The sequence below is a fragment of the Panthera tigris genome, chromosome E1 (assembly GCF_018350195.1).
Source record: "Panthera tigris isolate Pti1 chromosome E1, P.tigris_Pti1_mat1.1, whole genome shotgun sequence".
Lineage (NCBI taxonomy): Eukaryota > Metazoa > Chordata > Mammalia > Carnivora > Felidae > Panthera > Panthera tigris.
In genome coordinates, this window is record NC_056673.1 from 57,679,753 (window position 1) to 57,704,877 (window position 25,125).

At 59.5% G+C, this 25,125-nt stretch overlaps 1 protein-coding gene across 2 annotated transcripts in view; it reads right to left on the reverse strand.

The window, feature by feature from the left end:
- DNAH17 (dynein axonemal heavy chain 17) overlaps positions 1–24,239 on the reverse strand; it is a 106,516-nt gene extending 82,277 nt beyond the window's left edge. The window contains exons 1-16 of one of the 2 annotated variants that reach the window (XM_042966512.1): positions 24,153–24,239; positions 22,787–23,246; positions 21,548–21,741; positions 18,949–19,141; positions 18,581–18,680; positions 18,358–18,443; positions 18,043–18,168; positions 17,055–17,207; positions 16,857–16,943; positions 15,290–15,457; positions 14,952–15,068; positions 10,373–10,638; positions 9,429–9,624; positions 7,500–7,646; positions 2,301–2,409; positions 1,229–1,332 (exon numbers count right to left, since the gene is read on the reverse strand). In XM_042966512.1, coding sequence (XP_042822446.1) covers positions 1,229–1,332; positions 2,301–2,409; positions 7,500–7,646; positions 9,429–9,624; positions 10,373–10,638; positions 14,952–15,068; positions 15,290–15,457; positions 16,857–16,943; positions 17,055–17,207; positions 18,043–18,168; positions 18,358–18,443; positions 18,581–18,680; positions 18,949–19,141; positions 21,548–21,741; positions 22,787–23,131 — 2,391 coding nt within the window. In that variant the 5' untranslated portion in view covers positions 23,132–23,246; positions 24,153–24,239. The remainder of the gene's footprint in view (positions 1–1,228; positions 1,333–2,300; positions 2,410–7,499; positions 7,647–9,428; positions 9,625–10,372; positions 10,639–14,951; positions 15,069–15,289; positions 15,458–16,856; positions 16,944–17,054; positions 17,208–18,042; positions 18,169–18,357; positions 18,444–18,580; positions 18,681–18,948; positions 19,142–21,547; positions 21,742–22,786; positions 23,247–24,152) is intronic. The other variant, XM_042966513.1, reaches the window with a different exon arrangement.
- Between the last annotated feature and the right edge of the window lie 886 nt (positions 24,240–25,125).

Consider the following 25,125-nt stretch of genomic DNA (forward strand, 5'->3'; position numbering starts at 1 on the left):
ATCCGGACGTCCTGCCTCCCAGACTGTGAGGAAATGAACTTCTGCTTTTAAGCCGCCCAGCCAGTGGGCTTTGTCAGGGCAGCGCGAGCTCGCTGATACACAGATGTCTCTAGACTGTTGAAAGGAAAGGATCGTATCAAAAAAATCGCTCACCTGGACAGGACAGCTGCAGGTGAGGTCAAGAGAGACAGATTTTTGGACAAGCAAGGACCCACTAGGTCATCAATGCACCTTTCCTGCCCACAGAAACCACCTGAAGAAATATTCCACTCAAGCGACAACCGAGCAATGATCCCGGTCTACAGTTCATGGAGTAAACCCAAGCGGGTGTTGGTGAGCCCCTCCCTCCCTCCCTCTCAAAAATAAACATGGAAAAGAAAAAAGAGAAAAGAAAAGAAAGTTCACACCATGACAAAGGAGACTCAAAACCAAACGATGGCCGGAGTCAGAAACGTGAAAATCTTCCAGCTCAGACATTTGCAGGGAAGGGGCTGGAGGTGGCAGAATATCTGAGGTCCCATGGGTGGGGGCACAATGGGCAGTAAAACAGAATGTGATTATTTAATCTTGATATATAGATGGAGAAATAGAGCTTAAACATGATTGTTTTAAAAATGAAATGGAGTGGGGCGCCTCCTGGTTGGCTCAGTCAGTGGAGCACGTGATTCTTAATCTCAGGGTCATGAGTTTGAGCCCCACGTTGAGCACAGAGATCACTTAAAGAAATAAACTTAAAAAAAATGGAGTCATGTAGTAGACTGTAAATTAACGAGGCAGGGCAGTTCAAGCTCCCCTTTGGATGTGTCACTGCAGAGGTCTCTCTGCACGTTAGGGCCTGGATGACAGACCGTGGGGAGGCTAGTGAAGGAATTCGCCCCCAGTTTCCTGGATTGGGCTTGAGTGAAAGTCAGCTCGGTGCCTCCCTGAGTGGAGCTGAGTCTCAGGGTACCTTCCTGCCCCCTGTTCCCGGTGCCTTCCCGGCAGAGAGAGGACACTACAAGCACTCTTGCCGAGCTCAACAGAACAGAACAGAATTGAATTCTGCACCCTGGGCTGGGACTTCTCTGCCTTGGGACCACCTTGACATCGTTGTGCAGTCCAGAGCCTCACACAAGTTCCTGCTGCCTTTGGGACTCTCTGTGAGCATCTCCGCGGGTGCCTTTTCCCCAGGACCCTCTCCTGGGCTTCTGGTTAAGCCCTGCTCTATAATACCTTGCTGCTTACTCACCTTCATGGCCTGAGAAATTCCATCTATATTTTGCTTGGCTTTTTGCATCCTGTTCTGCAAGTTATGTAGAATTTCTCGCAAGTCTTGGATATACTCTAACACACCTAGAATATAAACATCAAGGAATATAACGAAATGAACAATTCAGAACAGTGAAAAGTCTTGGGCAGGCTTTAGCGCTCATCACTGCCAGACAGCGCTTGGAAAACGTGCCCGCTGCTCATCCAGAGTTCTCCAAACGCAATGCTGACAGATGATGCACACAGCGTCTGTTCGGAAGTAGGACTTCCCTATCCCCAAATAGGTGGGTCATCAGTTCTCGGGCCCCCACCCCCCAAGGGGACCCCTCGCGCCCCTGCCCCTCCAACCACCAGCAGGGCACTGGAGACACATGAGCATGGTGACAGGTCTCAGCGTTCTGGGCCACAGCGGCTGGAAAGAGGTGCGTCCTTGGGCCACAGTGAGAAGCAGTGTATCTTCTCTGCACGGAAAGTCCAGGCCAACCCCGGCTGCAGGGAGGTGGACGGTCCCACCTTCTAACTGAGACAGTGGAGACAGGATATGGCCAAAAAAATGGCCCAGGGCAAGTTGCAGTCCTTGATAAAGGAGACAGCCTTGGCGGTGGTGGCCACCCAGAGGTGGGTCCAGAGGGGAGGGACATCAGGGGGGAAGGCTTCTGCCTGCTCCCGTGGTGGGAAGAAGGGATTTCCTGAGTACACTTCTTTCTGCTTCTCCGACACCTGCCCAGGAAACCACCAAAAAGCCCCAGGCCCCACAAGCCCACTGTGAAAACTTTGGGACCCTTGGTGTTCCCCGGAGGGGTCTTTGCCTGATTCCATTTGTAAGTGACACAAATGGGCTCTTTGGGACAGGGCAAGCAGGTGGAACTCTCCGATGGCCTTTAACATAACCCCACTGGAGTCAAAGTGGACCCACCCAACCAGGAGGCAGAAGCAGCCATTTGCAAGTGTCATAGGACAGACGCTGGACAGGGAGGACATCCCCCCAACCCCGTCCCACCGCCATTGATCTGCTGGTCACCCTCCCAGTGAGACAAACATGGCCTCAGTACCTTCCCCGTTCCAGAACAGCGTTGTTTCAGCAGTCAATAACTTGACATCGATTGCTTCCAGTTCTGACTTTATTAGTGGAAATTCTACATCCATCACGGTGGTCTTTATCTGCAACAAAAAGGCTACAGTCTCAGGGCCTTTGCTCCAAATCCAGCCAGATTTTAAATGGTCTCATGGTTAGGGTTTTCTTACCCACTACCAACCAAACCAATTACAACTTGTGTCATTTAATTGGGAATTATATATAATTCAAATTCCAGGAGATTTCAGCTTCTAAAAACTACTTTTATCACCAAGGATTTATGTATGCACTTAACTCTTGGCTACCTGCGGAATGGGGGTAGAAACAGAAGGAAAGGGGATAATGGGACAATAATGAGTGTGTAATCCAAAACTGTTTTTATTTGGCTTAAAATCATACAAAGAAACTCAGAGAAATGGACACGAGTAACTGAAGCAGGTCAGGGCTCAGGATCTCTCCTTGGTCATAAACCCCAAGCCTGCAATTTAGGTACATAAAGGAGATCCAGGGGGTGCCTGGGCGGTGTGTGTGTGTGTCAGGGTGGGGTGGGGGGCCCGCGCTCAGTTGGCTAAGCATCCGACTCGATTTCAGCTCAGGACACGATCTCGCAGTTCATGAGTTCAAGCCCCACATTGGGCTCTGCGCTGACAGTGTGGAGCCTGCTTGGGATTCTCCCTCTCTCTGCTCCTCCTGTTCGCATGTTCTCGCTCTCAAAATAAATAAACTTTAAAAAATAAAAAAGGAGGGGTGCCTGGGTGGCTCAGTTGGTTAAGCGTCCGACTTCCGCTGAGATCATGATCTCACGGCTCGTGAGTTCGAGCCCTGCATCGGGCTCTGTGCTGACGGCTCGGAGCCTGGAGCCTGTTTCAGATTCTGTGTCTCCTTCTCTCTGCCCCTCCTGCCCCCCATCATCCTCTGTTCTCTCAAGAATAAACAAACATTTAAAAAATTTTAAAAACAACTAAAAAAAAAATAGAAAAGGAGATCTAGGATCTACAGGGAAGCTATTCAAGCTGTTTGTGAATCAGAGCACTCATCCAGGTCCTATATAGTGTTGATATAGTTCTACCCTGCTCTAATAGAGAAATTCATTTAAGGCCTGGAAAAAACATCAATTCACAAAACAGGAGGAAAAAAGGAGAAGGAGGGTGTATGTAGTTTTTTATAAATTATTCCTTTATTTTTTAACTTCTTAAAAAATTTAATGTTTATTGATTTTGAGAGAGAGAGAGAGCGTGCGAGCGTGAGCAGGGGAGGGACAGAGAGGGAGGGAGACAGAATCGGAAGCAGGCTCCAGGCTCTGAGCCATCAGCACAGAGCCCGACGCAGGGCTCGAACTCACGAGCCGTGAGATCATGACCTGAACCGAAGTCGGACGCTCAGCCAACTGAGCCACCCAGTTGCCCTGGTAAATTATTCCTTTAAATGACAAGCACCGTTGGAGTCTTGGAATGTCCTTTTACCTAGCAACATTTTTATTTTATATAACTTTTCAAGGACACTTGTACTTTATAAAGTGAGGGATGCAAAACAGGGTTAAAATCGTACGTTAAACGTTGACCACTCTTGCCTTTCAGAATAATCCCTCACATACATTTATTTGGTCCTTTTACGTGCCCCCCCCCCCCCGCCACCCCTTTCTGCTGACCTCTGCCCTCAGGTGTTTTCATGTGGTTCACTCTCTAAGCAGGTGGGTGAGGCCAGAGAAGTAAAGCTTACAAACCTATCACCGATAGAAACAGGACAGAAAGAAGAGAATTCCATCTATGGAATTACAAAGCGAGTGAACGAGAAGGTACCGATTCCACTCATCAGAGTTTAGATACGAAATAACTATAACGGGCCGTGGTCCCCTCCCAATTACCTGTGCCGTTGCTTTGAGAACATATCCCAAGTGAGATCGTTTCATAGCACACCTCTGTGGTGTGTTTAGTCACTAAGTCCTGTGACTAGAGTTCAGCGGGGAACCCTTCACACAGAACTTCTCCAGCTGGGAAAGGTGCTGAGTTCCTGATGACTGCGTCACGGGCAGAGACGGGAGGTATGTCCCAGGCTCCGAATCCAAGGCCAGCCTGGCCGGGGCCGCCTCAGGCTGCGCGTCCCGTCCACGACGCACGTGGACACTCAGGGCCTCAGGAAGGCCATTCGTTTATTGCCTATTTTCCGTAGTAACCGCCCAGAAAAGTAGCCACTATGTCTGTCGTAACTGCCAGAGTAAACAGAGCCCACGGCGATGAGATCCACGTAAGGATACGTCCGTCCTGTGTATTTTTTAAGAGCCTATGTTATAAACCCACGCCTTTAGGGTGCTGTCCTCAGAAGTGTGACCTGGGGTAAAAAACACACTCGGGCGGTCCCTCAGATACCCCAGCAGACTCCTTAAAGCACCGTGTGCCCCTCTCTGGCTCGGACACTAACAGACATGGGCCATCTGCAGGCCAGTGGTCTCTTGCCAACAGAAAGCACGAGAAGGACGAGAAGGGCCCAGCACGTCTCTAAAGAGGGGAATCCGCGTCAGCAGCGAGCGTCTCTAGCTCCAGGCCTCCTCACCCTAACCCAACGTTTGTATCAGCAGAGGGACAGAAGAGGGACGGAAGAGGGACAGACTGCATCCGTAGCCGGAGCGAATGTGCTCCTGGCTTCTTGAGTTGGAGAGCAGTGGGCGTGGCTGGGTTTCGTGTGGAAATACAGAAGTCAAAGACGGGCTCTTTTTTTTCATTTATTTATTTATTTATTTTGAGAGAGAGAGCGAGCGAGCGAGCAGGGGAAGGGCAGAGAGAATCCCCAGAAGGTTCCACGCTGTCAGCACAGAGCCTGATGCGGGACGGCGCACATAAGCGAGCCACTTAAATTTTATCTTGAGAAACGCGATTAGTGAAAACGAGCTTCCTTCAGTTTCCACTGACCACGTCTTCGGTGACGTTACCACCGTCACGCGTGACCCCGGGGAATGGAGTGAGGAGCAGGCCCGTGGTTGATTCTCTGGTGGGTGTGTCCGGGGTGGCGGTGGTATTTCTGACAAATCGACGTGACGGCCCGAGCCGGCCCGCTTCACTTCGCGCTCGGCTTTGCCAGCATGGTCACGAAGGGGGTCACCTCCACCAGGAGCGGGGGGCTTCCCGGGTCTCCCCAAGGCCTCTCTCTTAATCTTTGGATACTCCGACTCTTCTCTTGGCTGGCACCAGATTGCTGGGCTCGGTCCAGCACACGGTGTGATCTGGCCACCGTCCCCTACAGGAGAGGTTGGCTAAGCACGATCTGCTATTCCAGAAACATCCTTCGGACTCAGCATTACTGCTGCCATTTTCTTAGGTCCTAGGAGGGAGGTGCAGGGCGTGCCGTGCTCCAGTGAATACCAGCTCACATGGAACTTAGGGAGGTTGCTGGGCAGGGGACGGACAGCAGGTGCAAGCCCTCCCCTGCCCGTGCGGGATGGACCCGGGCATTCGGTACAGGACTCCTGCAAGACAGGCGAGGGAAGGCAACAGAGGCACGGCCCCGCGGCTCTAAGAAAGGGGACCTCGGCTCAGGAACCCATGAACAGAGGCATCTCTTGGGCGGATCTGAGGCGCAAAGCACAAGAACAAAAATGAAAACGATCCAGGCCCCAGACAGTGCTTCCCGTCGGGGGCAAGCTCGCTGCGAGAACCGTGAACCTGCCATCGGTGGCTCGAGTCTCACGAGAGGGCAGAACGAGTAAGGTTACCAACAGGAAATCCACAGACGTGGACGCATCTGGGGGACCCAAGGGGATGGGACCAGCAAAGTCCACGTTCAGGCACCTCCTTGGACTCTCGGGGCCTCTCTGGCCACGGGCTGAGCTGCCTGTTCCCTTCCTTCCACAGCTTGTGCTTCTGTCCTCCGTCTCTCTGTGACTCCCACGTGAAGGAGGCTGGCAGCCAATTCCAAATTCCCAGGGCTCCAAGGAGAGGGAATCTTGGTGGCCCCGTGGATCAGGCGGGTGTGGTGGGCCAAATGGTTCTCCAAGGACGTCGGCGTCCTAGTCCCTGGGATCTGCGACCGTCCCACCTTACCCGGCAAAAGAGAATTTGCGGATGAGATTCACTTAGAGACCTCGGCACCGGTAGGTGGTCCAGAATTTTCCGGGCAGGTGGGCCCAACGCAATCACAAGGTCCTCGTAAGAGGGAGGCGAGAAGGTCGGAGGGGAAGAAGGGACGTAACAAAGGAGGCAGAGGCCGGAGGGGTGTCGTCTGACGGCAGAGGGACGCGGAAGGCGGTGGCCTCGAGGAGGCAGGCGAGGAGGCGGCTTAGCCCGCCAGGAAGCGGCCCGTCTGACTCTGATTTCAGCAGAAGGAAGCAGATCTTGGACCTCTGACCTCAGAGCCGGAAGAGAGTAGACGTGTGCTGTCGGAAGCCACTGCGTCTGTGGCGGCCTGTGGCGGCCACCCCAGGAGGCTCACGCAGAGCCCACGTGCAGCCTCGTCCGCCGCAGCCTGGGCAGGAGCGAAGGTCATGTGGCACCAGCGGCAGCGTCTTCCGGGGTCTGTGCGGAAAGGGGTGCCCGCCACGGCCCACGGCGGCCCGAGTCCACGCCTCCCCGCGGACCCTTCCGATCTCGGATTCAGCTTCCAGGGGCTCTCATGCCAGGAAGGAGGTGCGTGGAACAAACAGCCCCGGGGCCAGTCACTGGGAGCCCTGATTCGGAACCAGCCTCTGCACGACCACCTGTGTGAGGTCCCCAGATCTGGCGGAAGAGAACCTCTTGTTCCACAGAGCACAGGTGGACCTGTCCCCTCCCAGGTCCCGGTCCAGCCTACCTCGAGGCCAGCTCCTGCCCTCCACCTCCTGGGTCACAGGGTGGCTGGGAAATTTGTAAACCCGGCTGGATTCCAGGAGACGCCCACCCCGCCACACCCCACTGGGAGTAACGGAATGACTTTGAGATTCCCCAAGGGCAAATTACGTTTAGGAGAGTACGGCACCTCTAAGCAATCGTGGGACGGAGGCCAACGTCCAGTGGAAGCAAGGTTTCCATCACTGGCTGTTCCGTCGCCATTTTGCCGCCGCTGTTTGGGTTGATGGCGGAGTGGCTCGAGCCACGTTGTAACGAGAGGGGGTCCTCACCTCCTCTACTGCGCTTGGAGACCCTACCCCTTTGTTTGTCCTAAACAAAACCCGAAACTCGGCAAATAAAACCAAACTACACCAGCTCACCTCGTTGTACCAGCCAACGATGAGTTCCGAGTTGCCCACAAACTTCCGGAAGGTCTCATGCTGTGAGAACAGATCCTCGGCACTGCTTGGGATCCCTTTTTGCTGCTGGAAACCCAGGTACTTGACCTCTCTCAGAACTGCCACCAACTAGGGCCAACGGAGATCACAGAAAAGGTCAGGGCGCGACCCCAACGGTACGGCCCTCAGCAGCGCAGGAGGTGGGCGCTCCCAGGTCACTCCCCGTCCTGGGCGCACGGTCTCCCGTTGGCATCCAGGACTCCAGGCTCTCCCAGTCACCGCCATCAGGCGGTGCTTTGACACCTTAGAGGTTCCACACACGCATTTGTGTCCCCAAGCCAGACCGCTCTCCCGACCCTCGGACTCCCGTATCCACCCGCCCACGCAGCGTCTCCATCTACGCGTCCAGACGACATCTCAAGCCCAACGTGGCCAGAACAGTCTGTCTTCCCCTCAGCCTGCTCTGCTCACCGCCTCCAGCTGATGGCAGTTTCGCCCTTCCAGTGGGCCAGCCCGGAGCGGCTGGGGCTCAGGCTGTCATCGTCAAAGACTCTATTTCCAACCTGTCCGAGCCCCACGGGCTCTACGGCCGAAAGCCATTCGCCCCTCACACCTCCGTCGCTGACACGCTGATCTGGGCCACCACCGTCTCGTGGTCTCTCTCCCGGATTATGGCAAAAGGCTCCTCCCAGCTGGGCTTCCTGCCCCTGCGCCTGTCCCCGCCCCCCGTCTGTTCACACGTGGCACCTAGAGGGATCCCCGAAATATACAAACCGCATCGGGGCACGTCTGTCCTCGAAAACCCGCCACGGCAGCCACGTCACTCGGAACGAAAACCCCAGTCCCTCTGCTGGTCCTGGAGGCTCTCAGTGCCCTGTCCCCCGCCCTCCTCCACCCCTCCCTTCACCTCCTCTTCCACACCCCTCCCCAGCCCTCTGCTCACTCCACCCTGACCCCAGACCCCACTGGCCTCCCCGCTGCCCCTCGAACACACCGGTGTGGTCCTCGCCTTAGCCGTTTGCCCTCTTCAAAGGCTTCTCCTCGAATCCGCTAACTCCCTGACCTCCCGCAAGTCTCTGCCGACATCCAAACTTCAACCTGCCCCCCGGTCCTCCAGGTTCTCGGAGGCACCCGTCCCTACCTCCTCAGTATCCCATACCTCGCTGCTTTTGTTACGCCAACTTATATTTCCTCCTGCCCCTCCTCCGCCTCCTTCCCCCAGCTCTCTCTTTCCTTCCCGCCCCCGTCCTCCAGTGAAAGGTATGCTCCAGGAGGACAGAGATTTTTGTCTGCTTCGTTCATTCATTTACTCCAAGCACCTACACAAAGTAGGTGCTCAGTAAACACTTGTGGAGTTAAAAAAAAAAAAAAAGACTCCATTTTAGTGGAAGAGAAGGTTTCAGAGGAAACCTCAGATCTGCCTCCACGGTATCGCTGCCGGGATCTAAAGCGTGGCAGGTGCATTGTGGCAGGAACCCGGGCCACGCCACTCCTCTGTCTTTGGCACTTGGCTCACAGCTACCCAGGTTTGAGCCCTGGGATGCACGCCCCACAGCCCACTCGTGAATCCTCTCCACCCTGCCTGACTTAACCAGAGGGCCCGTCTGCTCAGACCCCACAAGGACCTTTCTCTCCGTGTTCCTGTCGATTCTCAGATTGACGTTGCCTCTTGAGACCACAGGAGAGGCAGCCAAGCTGCGAAGGGCTATCGTCACCGAAGCTGCTGTTTGGTCTCGTACCTCAGACGCGTCGCGGACACGCTTTACCGCTCACGCGGTAAAGTTCCAGCTAAATACGCCACGGGTCCGTTCTTTGGGCTTCTCCCACCCGCCATCCGCAGGGGGGGGCCCTGGTCCCAGTGGAACCTTTGACGCGGACGCCCTCTGGACACGGCGGCAGGACGGCACGCACCGCTTTGCTGAAGTTGACTCGGATGAGGTTGGTGACGGGGTCCCGCCGTATCAGGGGCTGCCCCAGGTTGAAGTGGCAATCCTGGTCCACGCCGGCCACCCACTGCCGGTAGATCCTCTCACGGTAGCTTCTTAGCAGCTCCATCATCTCGTCGTACTTCTGGTAGATCAGCTTGGCCTCCGTGCTAGACATGACCCTGGAATCGGTCAGATGGGGTGACGGGGTGGTGAGGTGCCCGCCTCCTTCGGGGTCTCTTTCGCGCCCTCAGTGCGGCTCCCAGATCTGGGGGTGCTGAAGCAGCCGGCTTTCCCTTTCCTCTGGGCCGGGAGGCTGAACGGACAGACAGACAACCGCCCGTGACGGCAGCAACGGGTCCGGGATGTCAACCCCCGCCCCGGTAACAACTGGCCCCAAACGGCCAGGACTTGGTTGAGGACCGCCAGCTTCCCGTCCAACTCAGGACCGATTGGAGAAAGCCGGAGACGCCCCCCAAACCAATCGCAGAGGCGACCCCTCCAGCCCCCAGGCCCGGGGCGGCCTCCAGCCAGGGCACAGCTGAAGCCTTCTCTCTGTTCTCCCCTCCCCCGCCTGCGTCCGCATCTCCGCCAGACGCAGCGACAGTGGCCGCGTCCTGCCGTGACAAGCTCCGACCAGCCACTGCTCGTCCTCACTTGGACGGTTTCGTCACTCTCCCTCAGGCTGACCGTCGGGGCGGGGGCAAGCCAGATCCTTAGGGCCGTGCTGGCCGAGCAGGCTCCCGCTGGAGGAGGGGGGACGGGAGGGGGGACGGGAGGGGGGACGGGAGGGGGGTCTCTTCCGGGATCGTGCTCTGGGAAGGAAAGGCTTGGCCAACGTGAAGGGCGGGACGGCCTCGGGAGTTAGGATGGGCCCTCCCCTCCCCTGCAGCCACGGAGGCGCGCTGTCCCCCCGGGGCCGCGACTCACGGGTGGCCTATGTGCTTCAGGTCCCTCATGGGCGCCTCCAACCTCTCCTGCAGCTCCAGGCTCCACTTCAGCTGCCCGGCCACGGGGGGCATGTTTTTGTGGAGCGGGGGGATGTTCCCGTCTGCGGAGGCTGCGAGCTGGGCGTCGTACAAGGTCTTGGCGTTGTCCAGCTCGGCGTCAAACAGCTCCAGCATGACCGAGTACCTGGGCACCACCTCAGCAAGAATCAGAGGCCGCTCCAGGAGGCCCCCACACATGTACAGGAGCTGGGGAGCGAGGAGAGACGCGCCTTCGCCGGGGTCCCCGCCGGCGGCCCCCTCCCCCGGCACCGCCCCCGCCGCGTGGCTGTTGCCCCAACGGGGCGAGGACACAGAATCTTCCTCTGCGGAGCAGCTGGTTAAATGCGACGCCTCCGTGATTCGCAGGTTGACGCACGCGGGGTCCCAAAATGCTTGGCTGGAAGCCAACGCTACAAACTAGGTCTGAGGTCTGGTAACATTCGAGGCCCGAGAGAAGTCAGGCTGGCCAGGGTGGGGGCGGAGGTGGGGATGGGGGCCCAGGCAGTGAGCAGAGATGCCGGGGGGTGGGGAGCACTGATTGAGAACGTCGCCCCCAAGGATTTGAGGAAGTCACAGAGGGAGGTCTGGAACGTGGAGTAGGCTGTGACGCTGGGGGGTTCGAGCCCAGGTTACCGCATCCCCTGTAATGTGTCCTTTACCCTGAGAGGAAAGCTAGGCCTGCAGACCTGTCTGCTGGATGCCATTGGCCCAAATTAATCTGGGAGGCAACACAGCACATTTCTGAAAACAGTAACCATGCCCGAGCACCTCTGCAAGTAGCTGGCTCATCGCCCTCACGGTCTACGTATGCTCAACATTAGGAATTGTTTTAGAAAATAAAACGCTTAGTAGAAGAGAGCAAGATATTTTATCTGGATGTTTGGGGTAGGGTGCTGGCTGGAATCAGATGGAGAATTTTCCTAAAAGGTCACAGCTCACGGTCAAGGCACAGCAAAGCCTAGGGCCCTGGGCTGGGCCTGAAGGGGGAGCCCTTCCTAGAACCCAGAGAAAGTTCTGGAAGCTCCTCAGCTGGCCTGAGGTCATCCCAGACCCAGACTGGGGCCAATGAGAGTGGCCCTTGAGGCAAACGGAGATCAAAGGTGCTCAGGTCACAAGGTCCAAGCCTCTTGGGGTCTGGGGGCACTGGACCCAAGTCTCAGATTCACCCCAGTTTTGGGTGTGAAAAATATGACAATGTCCCCAAAATGGCCTTTCTGGGCAACAGTGAGACCCGGCTGCAGAAAAAGGAGAGATCTTCAGGCCCCCAGAAAGCCAGACAGAGTAGCTGGATCGCTGGGAGAAAGTAAGGCTCCAAGCACAGCTACCTGCGAGGTAGGGGGGCTGCCACCGGGGGTCACCATTGTCGCAAGTTCTCACAAAAGTGACAAGTGTCCCCTGGAAGACACAGGTTCCTCTTGTTGGTTCACGACCCTCCTGACGGTTTGTCTGTCCGGTTCCCCTCCCACCACCCCCCCTTCGCGTTCACATGGTTTTGGCTTCTGGGCAGGAAGCTAATCTTATTTTCTGCCAGGAGATCATGCGGAAAATTGCTCTAGAACTTTCCTGGCTGTGTGTGAGAGATGGCATCGGGGCGGCTTGGGGACTTGCAGGGAATCCACGGGCTGGGATGGAGGGAACCCCGGGGGCCCTTCCTAATTAGGGCTCGGGGTTGTCAAGCTGGAGACGAAATGCTCCCAGGTGAGGAGGAAAAGGCAGGTAGATGTGGAGATGGTTTACAGGCACCATTTTCTCCCTCCTTTTCCTTTTTTTAATGTTTATTTTTGAGAGAGAGAGAGAGAGAGAACGAGCAGGGGAGGGGCAGAGAGAGAGGGAGACACAACCCGAAGGAGGCTGCAGGCTCTGAGCCGTCAGCACAGAGCCCGTGGGGAGGTCTGAACCCACGAAGCAAGAGATCAGGACCTGAGCCTAGATGTTAAAGTCAGACCTTTAGCCAACCGAGCAACCCAGGCACCCCTCTCTTTTTCTTTTTTTCTTTTTAATCTAGCACGAGCACAAAGTTAAAATTTCGGAGAGAACCTTTCCTTTTTGCGTGCAGAACCCAGATTAAGTCCATGGAAGGAGAGGGGACGAGAAAGGCCCGGGCAGAAGAGTGCCCTGTTCACGACCTCTGTGCTCTGGCTCGTGGCCCCCTCCCTCCGCCACCCCCTCGAGTGCCTGGGGGGGGAGGGGGCTTCCTCCCGGACACCCTGCCCCTCGCAGCGCGGTGCTGACCGCAGGCTCCCAATCACGAAGGGGACGACCTTGTTGGTTTGGCCGCAACAGCCCAGCTCCCTGAGGCCCCTGGACTGAACAGCACAAAGCACCAGCCCCTGAGCCCCAAGAACACAGGTGCACGTCTCTCAGCTCTGCCCTTGCAGGAGGGGAGACACAGGGCCCTCCCGGCTCCCGCACTGCCCTCCAGCTTGGGAGACCCCATCACGGGGTGCGGCGGGAGACTCCTGTTTCCAGGTTACAGGACTGGCTGGAAACCTGTGTTCGGGACCCTTGGAGCTTTGGGACCCCAGTACCACTCCGCTCCCTCGGCCGGAGCCAGTTCCCTGGGCGACGAGAGCCCAAAAGCACCTGCTGTCGTGCCCGGCTGGCTGGGTTCCGAGTGTACCCAAATCAAGCGCCTGCCTTCGGGGAGGTGATATTTGAGCCTGGAGGACAATGAACGCACAGAGACCCACACACAATAGAAGACACCAGGGAGGGCCGGCGGGTCTGCAGGGAAGTCCTGGAGGCCTCGCGCTGGCCTGAGGCAGCTACCTAGGGGGAAGAATGTTCCAGAGACGGGAACAGCACTGCCAGTGCTGTGCTAATTTGCATTCACGGATATTCTGCTTGGAGCACCGACTGAATCTAAGACTAACTTGCTCATCCCATTTGCAGATCCGATTCTCTTGCATTTGCAAAAACAAGGTCTAGAAGGCGAAGGCAAAGGCACATCCTGGCCATTTCCGCTGGGGAGATCCAGGATCCAGGAAGATGGTCAGCACCCTGAGCTACCTGGGCCACCCCGACTGTCCTCCTGTCTGGCCACGCTCGGGCTGGTTTGGGGTCCCGGCTCTGCCGCTGGCTGGCTAACAGCGTGACCCTGCGCAGGCTTCTGGACTTTTCCGAGCTGGCACAAGGAGATGGCTAACGTGGGTAACAAGTTCAGCCGAGCGCGTGGGACCGGAGATCCTAGAATGACTACTGGGCGTCCCCTGTGGGCACTGAACTTCCTGCAGCAGCCTAGAGCCTGCACAGCAGGGGAAGCAGCAGGTCTGACCCGCAGAGTGTCCGCGTCGAGAAACACACGGAAAACCAAGCAGAAATAAAAAACCTCCCCAAGTACATACGTATATTTACTCATCTGAATGCTCGATGCCCGTTCTCCAGAGGGGCCGTGGCATCGGCAGAGTCCCCCCTCAATCATTTTGTTGGGACCAGGCAGGCCACGGAAATGCACAAAGAGGGGTGAGCGAGGGCGGGAAGGAGTGGTGGGGGCTGGGGCCAACTGGACGCCACGTTCTGTCCACAGGGAGGAACAGTCGTTCCCTTCAGCCACTTGTTACTACGAGGGGCTGTGTAGAGGCCAGCGTGGCCAGATCGCCTTTTCCAAGAGAAGGTGAAAGTCTGGACTTTCACGTGAACCTTCTCAACTTTTACATGTTGGCGGCTTCGTTCAAAAAATTTTTAACCTGCCGGGCGAGAGTAGGCAAGTCTAGAGAGACAGAGAGCGTGAGTGGGGGAGAGAGGGGCAGAGAGAGAGAGAGACATAGAGACGGTGAGGGGGCGGATGAGAGAATCCCAAGCAGGCTCCAGGCTCAGCACAGACCCCGACGCAGGGCTCGATCCCACGACCCTGCCATCAAGACCTGAGCCGAAATCAAGCGTCGGACGCTCAACCGACTGAGCCGCTCAGGCGCCCCCGTGCTTCCCTTTTGAACAGATATTGTCCAGGAGGGTTAGCGCCTTTCTGCCGTCTATTTTTTGACATTCTTTTTCCATAGCATCTTGCCTTTTTTCTAAGCGCAGAAGTGCTAAAAACACGTAACGCTCGCCACCTGGAAATCGTAGAAAAGTACACGGAAGGCAGCCACGCACCAACAGGGCAGCGGCGGGTCCCTGTTAATGATGTCGGGGCCACTCGTGGAGGCTTGGATGTCGAAGAGGGCGTGAATTCAGCTCAGCGGGTCAAAAAGTGCATGTTTTATTTTTACAGCAACTCTAATGTTTGGTCCTTTTGAGCAGGGGGAGGGTGGATCGAGTGAGAACAAAGGGACACCTTCACTTAGTGACTATCAGTAAATGGACGAACTGTCACCTGCTCCTCACTCCCTTTCCTTCCTTACTCTATGGCGACAAAACCCGACAGGAGTTACCCAAGGAGCTCTGAGACGCTGAGCGAGGCCCCCGGCTGGGCCAGCCCTTCCTCTCCAGATGGTCACCCCAAGGTGGCTCCCGGTGTCGCCCCCCCCTCCCCGGGTGTTGCTGGGACACACGGCGGCCGGCAGGCCCCTGCCCACGCCTACCTTTGCACATGACTCAATGGAGCTGCAGTCATCAAAGCCCCGGCAGAAGATGGTGGCCAGCCGCCTATCCAGATCTTGAATTTTGGTCTCAAAACTGGCATAATCGTCGTCAAAACTCTGCCATTGAATCAGAACACCAACCTGGTAAGTCGGCATGCAAAGCGGGGGAATACTCGCTCTGACCCCGACCCTGAGCCCGCTGGCAGGATTCGGGGCTCCATCGGGTGAGCAAATTGTCGTGGGCACGTCTTCAGAACGTGACCGTCTAACACACCCCGTGCCTGCGCCTCCCACACCCGGGGCGTCTGTCATGGATCCGGCCGAGGCCCCCGACTTACCGAATCTCCGGGGTCCAAGGGGTCGTATTTGCACTCGGCAAAGACCTTCACCAGCTCAAAGACCTCATCGTAAATCTGGGTGACCATGCTTCCAAGGATGTTCCCTCTCATTCCCCCGAGCTCGATTTTCTCCAACTTCAGAAACTCGATGGCTGTTTTATAAAGATCCTGGGGGAGGGGGGGAAAAAAAACCCCACCCAGTAATCTCCGTTACTAAACGCAACGGATGAGCCACTTATCCAGCAGGAAGGAGCCAGGGGGCAAGAACCCTGGGGGCCTCAGGGCAGTGGGGGGCCCTCTGTTCATTTCTGTTCTGTAAAGTGCTTTCCGGAACACTCTGAGAGTCACCTCCAAGCCGTGAGGAGGTTGGGCTCTTCTTGTCCGGACCCCACACCGCCCGAAAGGCACCTCTACATAGATCACGCTTTACCGGGGCCCCCATTTCCTCAGCTGTGGGGGGAGGCGGTTGGAAAGGCACCATGTACTTTCTGATGTCCTGACTCAGCTTCCAATCCTCTGCCTCCTGGAAGCCCGTCCCCAACTTCGAGCCCGTCCCTGACGGGGGTCTGAAAGGATGCCCTCACGCCCAGGATGCCGGGACAGAGGCCTGCGTGTAAATCCTACCGCCTCTGAGGTGCGGCCCTGTCTCCTCCTGGAGGCTTTTGCAACTATTCTGGCCTCTGGCGGGGGTCTCCCTTTCCGGAACCCCCACTCGCTCTTGACCTTGGCATGTAATCACACCCGGTCCGTTCACGGGACCTCGCTGCTTCCGTGTGAGGCTGCTGTTTCCCAGTCCAGATCCCCAAGGCTCCTTGAGGATCTCACGCAGCCTCGGGAGCCCAACGTAGGGCCTGGCACTGATCACTCCCCCGAGCCGGTGCCGAGGCCGGGGCCGTCTCCCATCAACTGGACAGAGCAGGTACTGTTATGAGCCCAGTTTACAAATAAGGAAACTGAGGGGCGCCTGGGTGGCTCAGTCAGTTAAGCGTCCAACTTTGGCTCAGGTCATGATCTCACGGTCCGTGGGTTCGAGCCCCGCGTCGGGCTCTGTGCGGACAGCTCGGAGCCTGGAGCCTGTTTCGGATTCTGTGTCTCCCTCTCTCTCTGCCCCTCCCCTGCTCTCTCTCTCTTGCTCTCTCTCAAAACTAAAAAAACATTAAAAAAAAAAAAAAAGAACTTTAAAAACGTTCATTTGCTCGGTCACTCCATGTATCCAACAGTGCTCGTGCGGGGTCCTGCGTCCGTCCACACCTGCCCCAGCCTAGCCCCGCTAGCCCTCTCCCGCGGCCTCCCGGCTCCCTGGCTGTGCCTGCTTAATTTGTCATCAGCCTGCTCCTGGACAGAAGGTGTGGGGTGTGGAGAAGCAGCCACAACGGGCCACTTTTGTTCTTGGCCGACAGCTCCGGGCGCGGAGGAGGCTGGCCCGTGACTCGGTTTCCCCACGACGCGGATGCTCAGGCGGGACTCTCATCCTCCCTGCTGGGGGCTGTGTGACGGTGGCGGGGTAAGGACGGGAGGCGCAGCTCTGCCAAGGTTAAGGGCAGCCTGAACCAAGTGTCACCTGTACCTCAATGGTCTGGATGCGACGGAAGAAGGCGTTCATTCTGGAAAACGCCAGGGACGAAGGGAACTCCCAAGGCACCGGCTCCTTGTCCTTCAAGGGGGGAGAGAGAAGGGAGGCCGTGCTTGCCCCAGACACTCCCACGTGTGCAGGTGGAGCTCGCGCGGAGTCGCCCCCCGACCCGGCTCTGACGTCAGGCCGTACCTTAAAGAAAAGCCTCATGTTCGCACAGCAGAAGTCGTAGGTGTGGTAGAGCTCCTTCAGGACGCCCACGGACAGAGAAATGCCGCTCAGAACCTCCTCTGTTTCGCCCTGCAAGCCCTTCAGCACCAGGTCTGGGCTCAGGAAATTGCGCGTCTGGGCCGAAGAGAAGGCGTTCCCAAGTCGTGACCGAGCTCTCCGGGGGGGACATCCGGGCGCACTGCCTACAGGCCGCTCAGCGGGCTACGAACAGCCCGGCACGGGGTCCTTGGCCTACCCCTTGGGACACGTCAACTGTCCCTTATGTTCCTGCCCCAACCGGTCGGCCTGCTTCGCCCGGCCCTGCAGCCCCGCAGTGTATGGGCTGCTGCACAGATTCCGGTCCCCCGGGACCAGGGGCCTGCAGGGACCCAGAAATACAGCCCTGCCCCCCGCTGCAGGGTCCAGGCCCGCAAGCACCACCCACAGGTGGCCCAGACTCAAAGGCTGGTGGCTGGCTGAGGCAGGCTGGTGACAAGCAGGGAAGGAAGGGAATCCGGAAGGATCTCGGGGCAGGTGCATAAAACCCCTCAATCCCGGCCGAGTCTTGGGGTGCTGGGACTCAGTCCCCTTCCTGTCCTCCTCCCTCCAGGTGTGGGGGGCAGCTTGGGCTGGCGCTGGCCAGGTCTTGGGAGGACTCTTGGGTGGCCACCAAGAGGGCCCAAGCTCAGCCCGGGGCCCGTAGACCCCGGTGCCAGCCACTTTGCGTGCGTGTAACCGCCCGGGAACGCCAGCATTGGGGACACGGAGAGACAGGGAGGGACACGGAGAGACAGGGAGGGACACGGAGAGACAGGGAGGGACACGGAGAGACAGGGAGGGACACGGAGAGACAGGGAGGGACACGGAGAGACAGGGAGGGACACGGAGAGACAGGGAGGGACACGGAGAGACAGGGAGGGACACGGAGAGACAGGGAGGGACACGGAGAGACAGGGAGGGACACGGCTACCATCTCGATGATCAGATTGCAGAACTCCTGCAGGATGATGATGATCCGGGAGGGCGTGTCGTCGTGCTCGGAGGTGGCCCAGATGAAGGCGGTCGTGAACAGCACCTTGGCGATGACGGTGGGGAGCTGCGGGGGGTGGGGGGGGGGGGAGACGGGTGGGTGTGCCTCCAGGACGGGACCCTAGAGCGGAAGGAAGAGGTGCTCCCCAGGACTGCGCAGCCCTTCCCGGCCAAGAAGCCCCGTGGCGTGGGGGGGCCCCCTCCCCCTAAGACACGAGACCAGCCCCTCAGAGTGGCCTCTGTCCGGCTGACACACCACCGTGAAGTCGGTCTGCTCCATCTCTTCCAGAAGGATCCGCAGAGGCTTCAGATACAGAACAATGTCATTGGCCTCCTTCAGCCCTGCACGGGACGAGAGCAAGGGCTCTCTGTTCATCGACACCTGCTCCTCGAGACCCACCACCCTTCCCCAAAGGAAGCTGCTGGAGGGGAGGCGCCCCAGCCCCTCGCCGAAGGCACCGACCGCTCCCTGGGCTCACCTTCGGTGACGTTCATGTACACGCTTTGCAGGGCCGGCCAGTAGCAGCTTCTGGCTTTTTCCAGGATCTCGACTATTTTGTTCACTTTGGGCCTGTTCAGCTGAGAAAGAACACAAGGAGCCTTTCGAGAGAGGCTCAGGACCCTGACTCAAAGGACCCTGACTCAAAGGACCCTGACTCAAAGGACCCTGACTCAAAGGACCCTGACTCAAAGGACCCTGACTCAAAGGACCCTAGACCCTGCGGCCGCTGGAGTGGAGGGCTGCACGCGGGGCCTCAGGGATCCTGGGGGTCCGCACGGAGGGGCTGCGTTGGTGACGAGTCCGCCTGGCTAGACGGTGGCTGCCGAGCAGCTCAGGCCCGGTCACCTGCTCATGGATGCACTTGAGGTTCATCAGCCGGGCATCCCAGAACTCAAACTCGACACGGGGCAGGGGGTGCTGTCCGTCCAGCAGGGCCTGGGCCGAGTCTTGGCTCAGCACGTCCCGGATCTGGTGGGACCAATCGATGATGATGGTTTCGATGGCGTGCAGCAGCGAGTTGTCCAGGGAGGGGGGCATCCTGCAGAGCAGAAGGTGGAGGAAGACGCTCTCACAGCCACAGGTGCCGGGTTTTACCAGCTCTGCCCCTTCTGGGCGGGAATCGTCCCCCCCTCCCACCGGCCTCCACCAGCGGCCCTCAGACAACAGGCCCCAGGCATCTTGCCTCACGTCCCAGAGGGTGATGATGGAGGAGGAGGAGGAGGAGGAGGAGGAGGAGGAGGAGGAGGAGGGGGAGGATGCGGGAGGATGGAGGGGGGAGGAGGGGGGAGGAGGGGGGAGGACGGTGCTGCAGGAGGACGGTGCTGCAGGAGGACGGTGCTGCAGGAGGACGGTGCTGCAGGAGGACGGGGGGGAGGAGGACGGGGGGGAGGAGGACGGGGGGGAGGAGGACGGGGGGAGGAGGACGGGGGGGAGGAGGACGGGGGGAGGAGGACGGGGGGAGGAGGACGGGGGGGAGGAGGACGGGGGGGAGGAGGACGGGGGGAGGAGGACGGGGGGAGGAGGACGGGGGGAGGAGGACGGGGGGAGGAGGACGGGGGGGAGGAGGACGGGGGGAGGAGGACGGGGGGGAGGAGGACGGGGGGGAGGAGGACGGGGGGGAGGAGGACGGGGGGGAGGAGGACGGGGAGGAGGAGGACGGGGGGGAGGAGGACGGGGGGGAGGAGGACGGGGGGGAGGAGGACGGGGGGGAGGAGGACGGGGGGGAGGAGGACGGGGGGGAGGAGGACGGGGGGGAGGAGGACGGGGGGGGAGGAGGACGGGGGGGAGGAGGACGGGGGGGAGGAGGACGGGGGGGGAGGAGGACGGGGGGGAGGAGGACGGGGGTCGAGGGTGCAGGAGGACGGGGGGAGGAGGACGGGGGTCGAGGGTGCAGGAGGACGGGGGGAGGAGGACGGGGGTCGAGGGTGCAGGAGGACGGGGGGAGGAGGACGGGGGTCGAGGGTGCAGGAGGACGGGGGGAGGAGGACGGGGGGCGAGGGTGCAGGAGGACGGGGGGGAGGAGGACGGGGGTCGAGGGTGCAGGAGGACGGGGGGGAGGAGGACGGGGGGCGAGGGTGCAGGAGGACGGAGGGGGAGGAGGACGGGGGGCGAGGGTGCAGGAGGACGGGGGGGGCGAGGGTGCAGGAGGACGGGGGGGGAGGAGGACGGGGGGCGAGGGTGCAGGAGGACGGGGGGGAGGAGGACGGGGGGCGAGGGTGCAGGAGGACGGAGGGGGAGGAGGACGGGGGGCGAGGGTGCAGGAGGACGGGGGGGGCGAGGGTGCAGGAGGACGGGGGGGGCGAGGGTGCAGGAGGACGGGGGGGGCGAGGGTGCAGGAGGACGGGGGGGGCGAGGGTGCAGGAGGACGGGGGGGGCGAGGGTGCAGGAGGACGGGGGGGGCGAGGGTGCAGGAGGACGGGGGGGGCGAGGGTGCAGGAGGACGGGGGGGGCGAGGGTGCAGGAGGACGGGGGGGGGCGAGGGTGCAGGAGGACGGGGGGGGGCGAGGGTGCAGGAGGACGGGGGGGGGCGAGGGTGCAGGAGGACGGGGGGGGGCGAGGGTGCAGGAGGACGGGGGGGGCGAGGGTGCAGGAGGACGGGGGGGGCGAGGGTGCAGGAGGACGGGGGGGGCGAGGGTGCAGGAGGACGGGGGGGGGCGAGGGTGCAGGAGGACGGGGGGGGCGAGGGTGCAGGAGGACGGGGGGGGCGAGGGTGCAGGAGGACGGGGGGGGGCGAGGGTGCAGGAGGACGGGGGGGGCGAGGGTGCAGGGGGACGGGGGGGCGAGGGTGCAGGGGGACGGGGGGGCGAGGGTGCAGGAGGACGGGGGGGGCGAGGGTGCAGGAGGATGGCGGGGGGAGTCCCCAGACCTCCCAGCTCAGAGAGGCCCAGATTGAACAAGGATGAGACCACGTCCAAGGTGGGCTCCTCGTGCCATCCTGATCAGGGCCGCACAAGGCGTGTGTCGGGGGTTGTGTGGAGGACCTGCCTGCACAGTGAGCCCCCCAAGAGCGGTCACCCTCCGACGCGAGTAAGCCGTCACCCCGCAGCGGCTCCGAGAGCCTCACACCGGCCAGCTGACCGTGGTGGTTGGGCAGGTGCGGGGGGACATCTCGTGCCTCCCGGGGCCTCTGGGACGACACGGCCTCTATCTACACGCGCGGTCTCCGCCTGCCCCAAACCCCTCGCACGCCCCTCGGTGCCCACGTCCTAGATCTGGATATCCTGTGGGACACCCTATAGGTGCCGCGGGCCGCCTGGACGCCTACACGTGCGTGGTGGGGGAGGGGCTCCAGTCCCCCCTCCCCCCACCCCCGCCGCGCCGCCCTCCTGCCTTTGACCTGGGACTCGGCGCCGTCTCCCGGCACCCCGTCCTCCCGTGCTCCAACCCTGCCGGGCACCGGTCGGCTACTCCCGCACCGGCCGGTGGCCTGGGCCGAGCCGCCTACCTCTCCACGGACTCCAGAGTGCCGTCCAGACTCCCCAGGTGCTCCGGGACGGGCAGCAGCGTCATCCCTCTGATCTTGCCCCCCATCACAAACATCTCGTTCTTCAGCTTGTGGACCTGCCTCACAATGTCCTCCGAGACCACCCGGGGCCATCCGCTCAAGTTTTCGCTTTGGTTTAACAGAGAGCAGAGCACCTGGAAGGCAAGGGCCCCGGACGTGTGCCCACGTGTGGCCTCCGACCCGGTGGCGCCCAGGAGGAGTGGGGACCCCGAATCGATGCCAGGGGGAGGCACGGCCGGCAGAGGGGCGCGGGCCCAGGACGGCCGCCCGCCGGCAAAGCCAGCTCCGCGAGGGGAGAGCCGGGCTCCCCCCCGGCTCACGTGAAGCCCCAACCCCGGCACCCTGGGGTGTGGCTGTCTTTGGAGACGGGCCTTGCAAGAGGTGATCGAGTTAGAATGAGGTCACACGGGTGGGAGGCCCAAATCCAACACGACTGGCGTCCTTGTGAGAGGTGGACGCTGACAGACACGGAGGGACGGCCAGGTGAGGACACGGGGAGGAGACGGCACCTACAGGACCAGAAGGGAGGCTCCCGAAGGAACCCCTCCCACACGTGGATCTCGGATTTCCAGCCCCCAGGCCCGTGGTACCCTGTCGTGGCAGCCAGAGCAGACTGACGCGGACGCCTGTCAGCTCCGGGCCCGCCAGATGGAAGGACGCTGGCCTGAGCCCTGAGTTGGCACTTGGGTCCCACGAGTCCTCATCTCACACGTGAGGAGAGCAACGGCCAGAAAGCTACGTCACTCGGACTCTGGCTGGTGTGGCTGTCCAGAGGTCCTAACGAGGTGCCGGGCCGGGGGGCTCTCTGTCTGGTCAGAATGCAGGTCTGTCGGGGCGCCCGGTCGGTTGAGCGTCCGACTCCGGCTCAGGTCACGATCTCACAGTTCATGAGTTCGCGCCCCGCGTCGGGCTCTGTGCTGATGGCTGGAGCCTGCTTCGGATTGTGCGTCTCCCTCCCTCACTGCGCCTCCCCTGCTCGTCTCTCTCTCTCTCAAAAATAAACATTTAAAAAAAAAAAAAGGACACAGGTCTGCCTCGGCATCAGGGCTCCTGCATTTCTAGTGGGCTCCCAGGGAGGCTGATGCCGGTGGCCCGTGGGCCACCCCATGAGTGCAGGGCTCTAGACCACCCACTACCGGAGGTCCTTCCTCTGGCCCCTGGCCCGCCCGGGGCACCCACCTCCTCCACAACAGCGATCAGGTGCTCCACAGGGGTGGGGCTTATGTCCCCATAGATGAGCTGGTCTTTGTAGGTATCCTTCTTGACGTTCCCCGGTTTCTTCTTGATGAAGTAAACGCCTTTGGACTTGAGGGAGGCGGGGAAGCCCAGGCAGGGTATGATCATGCCGGCCGGACTGAGCGTCAGAACCAGAACCAGCACGTCCGGCTTCTCAAAGAACTCGGTGAACAAGGCCAGGTTCTCCTCGGCTCCCACCATCTTGCTCCACTTGTCGGGCTTGAACTTCAGAATGAGGGCGGCGACTCCCTCTAAATACTCTAACCTGACGTCCGGGGTGATGGTCATCGTGACGCTTCCTTAGACCGCGGTCGTCCCTCTGGCGCGCAGAGACGCCGACGCAGCTCTGTTTGCCGGGACACCTGGCGTCCCCCTGTCTCTGGAGCCACTGGAAACCTCTGTTCTGACCAGGCAACGAGAGAAGGTTCCTTGTGAACGTACACTCTTCAGCGGTGCATGGGCTGGGGGGAGGGAGGGACTGGGGGGCCCTGTCTGTTCTGGCTGGCCGGGGGAGGGGTGGGGGGGCCCTGCGCTGCCGGGGGGGGGTCTGTCTCCAGGGGCTAGGACCACACACCAGTGGGGTGCACTTGTGTGAATTGAGACCAGGGAGCTAAGAGCTGGGAAAGGTAGAGATGGGTGCCGGTGAGAAGGGAGGGCAGAAGATGATCGGAGCCAGGTGGTCCGATGGGGGTGGCGGTGGGGGGCAGATGAGACCAGAGAAGGGTCAGGCTGAAGGGTCCCGGGGAAGACCTCACACCCCAAGTGCATGGGCGGAGCTCAGAAGGAGGCAGGGGTGGAGCCCATGTGCGGAGAAGCGTCAAGTCCATTGTGGTCTCCACCCCCGTCCCGACTGTGGCCATAGTGTACCCCAACTTTTGCCCAGCTCTTTGGCCTTCCCGTGCCGCCCCCCACCCCCCACCACAGGCTCACGAAGGGGTCAAACTACAGATTCCTCATAGACCCCTCAGAAGCTGCTCACACCCCCATCCAGGAGATGCCCCCGTGGATCTTCCTGCAGGGGCAGGGTTCACTGGAGTGATGGGGGGGGAGGAGGTGAGCAGGGGGAGCACTGTGGTTTTATTACCACCTAGGACCCGTGCGGCTCCAGCTTTCCGGGGGCCCTGGGACTTGACTGGAAGAAGCCAGGACTGGGGGCTGAGGCAGGGCAGAGAACAGTCTGGAGCAGCTGGAACTAGGGCCCCGGGAAGGCAGGGAGGGAGGCAGCGGTGGGCGACCTGCACGTCCTGCCCAGACCCAGCGAGGACAGAGCTTGGGGGTCCGAGCACCCCTCACACAATTAAAGGCTCACCAGCTGAGCAAATGCTTGGCGGAGGCAGGGTGAACCGGCCAGCGGCGCTTTCCTGGACCAGAAAGGAAATGGCTCCCTTCCCTTGAGGGGCTCCAACTGCCACGGAACTTCTGCAGGTCTCCTCAGCACCTGGGACTTCTAGAACTTTCTCCTGGGGACCTGAGGGACCAGCAGTGGTGCAACAAATGGCCAAACCTCCATCGCCCACCACCGTGGGGAGGCTCGAGGACTGTAATATTTTTTAAACTCAGTTGAGCCATCTCTGCCTTTGAACTGGAGCATTCGGTCTACTTCCAGTTCCTGTAACCCCTACTATATTGGGATTTAGGTTTATTGTCTTACTTAGTGCTTGGTATTTATCCCGCCTCTTCCAGAATGCCTTTCTTCTCCTGTCTTGCCACCTTCTGGATTCTTTAATTTTTTTCCTAACATTTATTCATTTTTTGAGAGACAAAGAGAGACAGTATGAGTGGGGGAGGGGCAGGGAGCGAGGGAGACACAGAATCCAAAACAGGCTCCAGGTTCCCAGCACAGAGCCCGTGGTGGGGCTCAAACTCACTAACTGTGAGATCATGACCTGAGTCGAAGTTGGACGCTCAACCACCTGAGCCACCCAGGTGCCCCTGGATTAAATAGTTTTTATTATTTTGTCCCCCTCTCATTACTTTGGTTATTACACATCTTTTTGTTTTCCCTTTGGAGGCGCATAGACATCACAACATGCATCCTGACATCCCACTATACTATTCACTGCAACCCGATAATCAAGTTCAAAAAACGATTTCCATTTACAACAACATCAATTCTGCTTACAATTTCATTTCCAAGAGCATCAGAAAGAATGAAATACTTAGGACTAGATTTTATAAGGAAGTGCAAGACGTATATGCTGAAAACAGACAAGAAAACATCACTGAGAGAAATTAAAAAGACTTAGGTGGATGAAAGGCATCCTGTGTTGATGGTTCAGAAG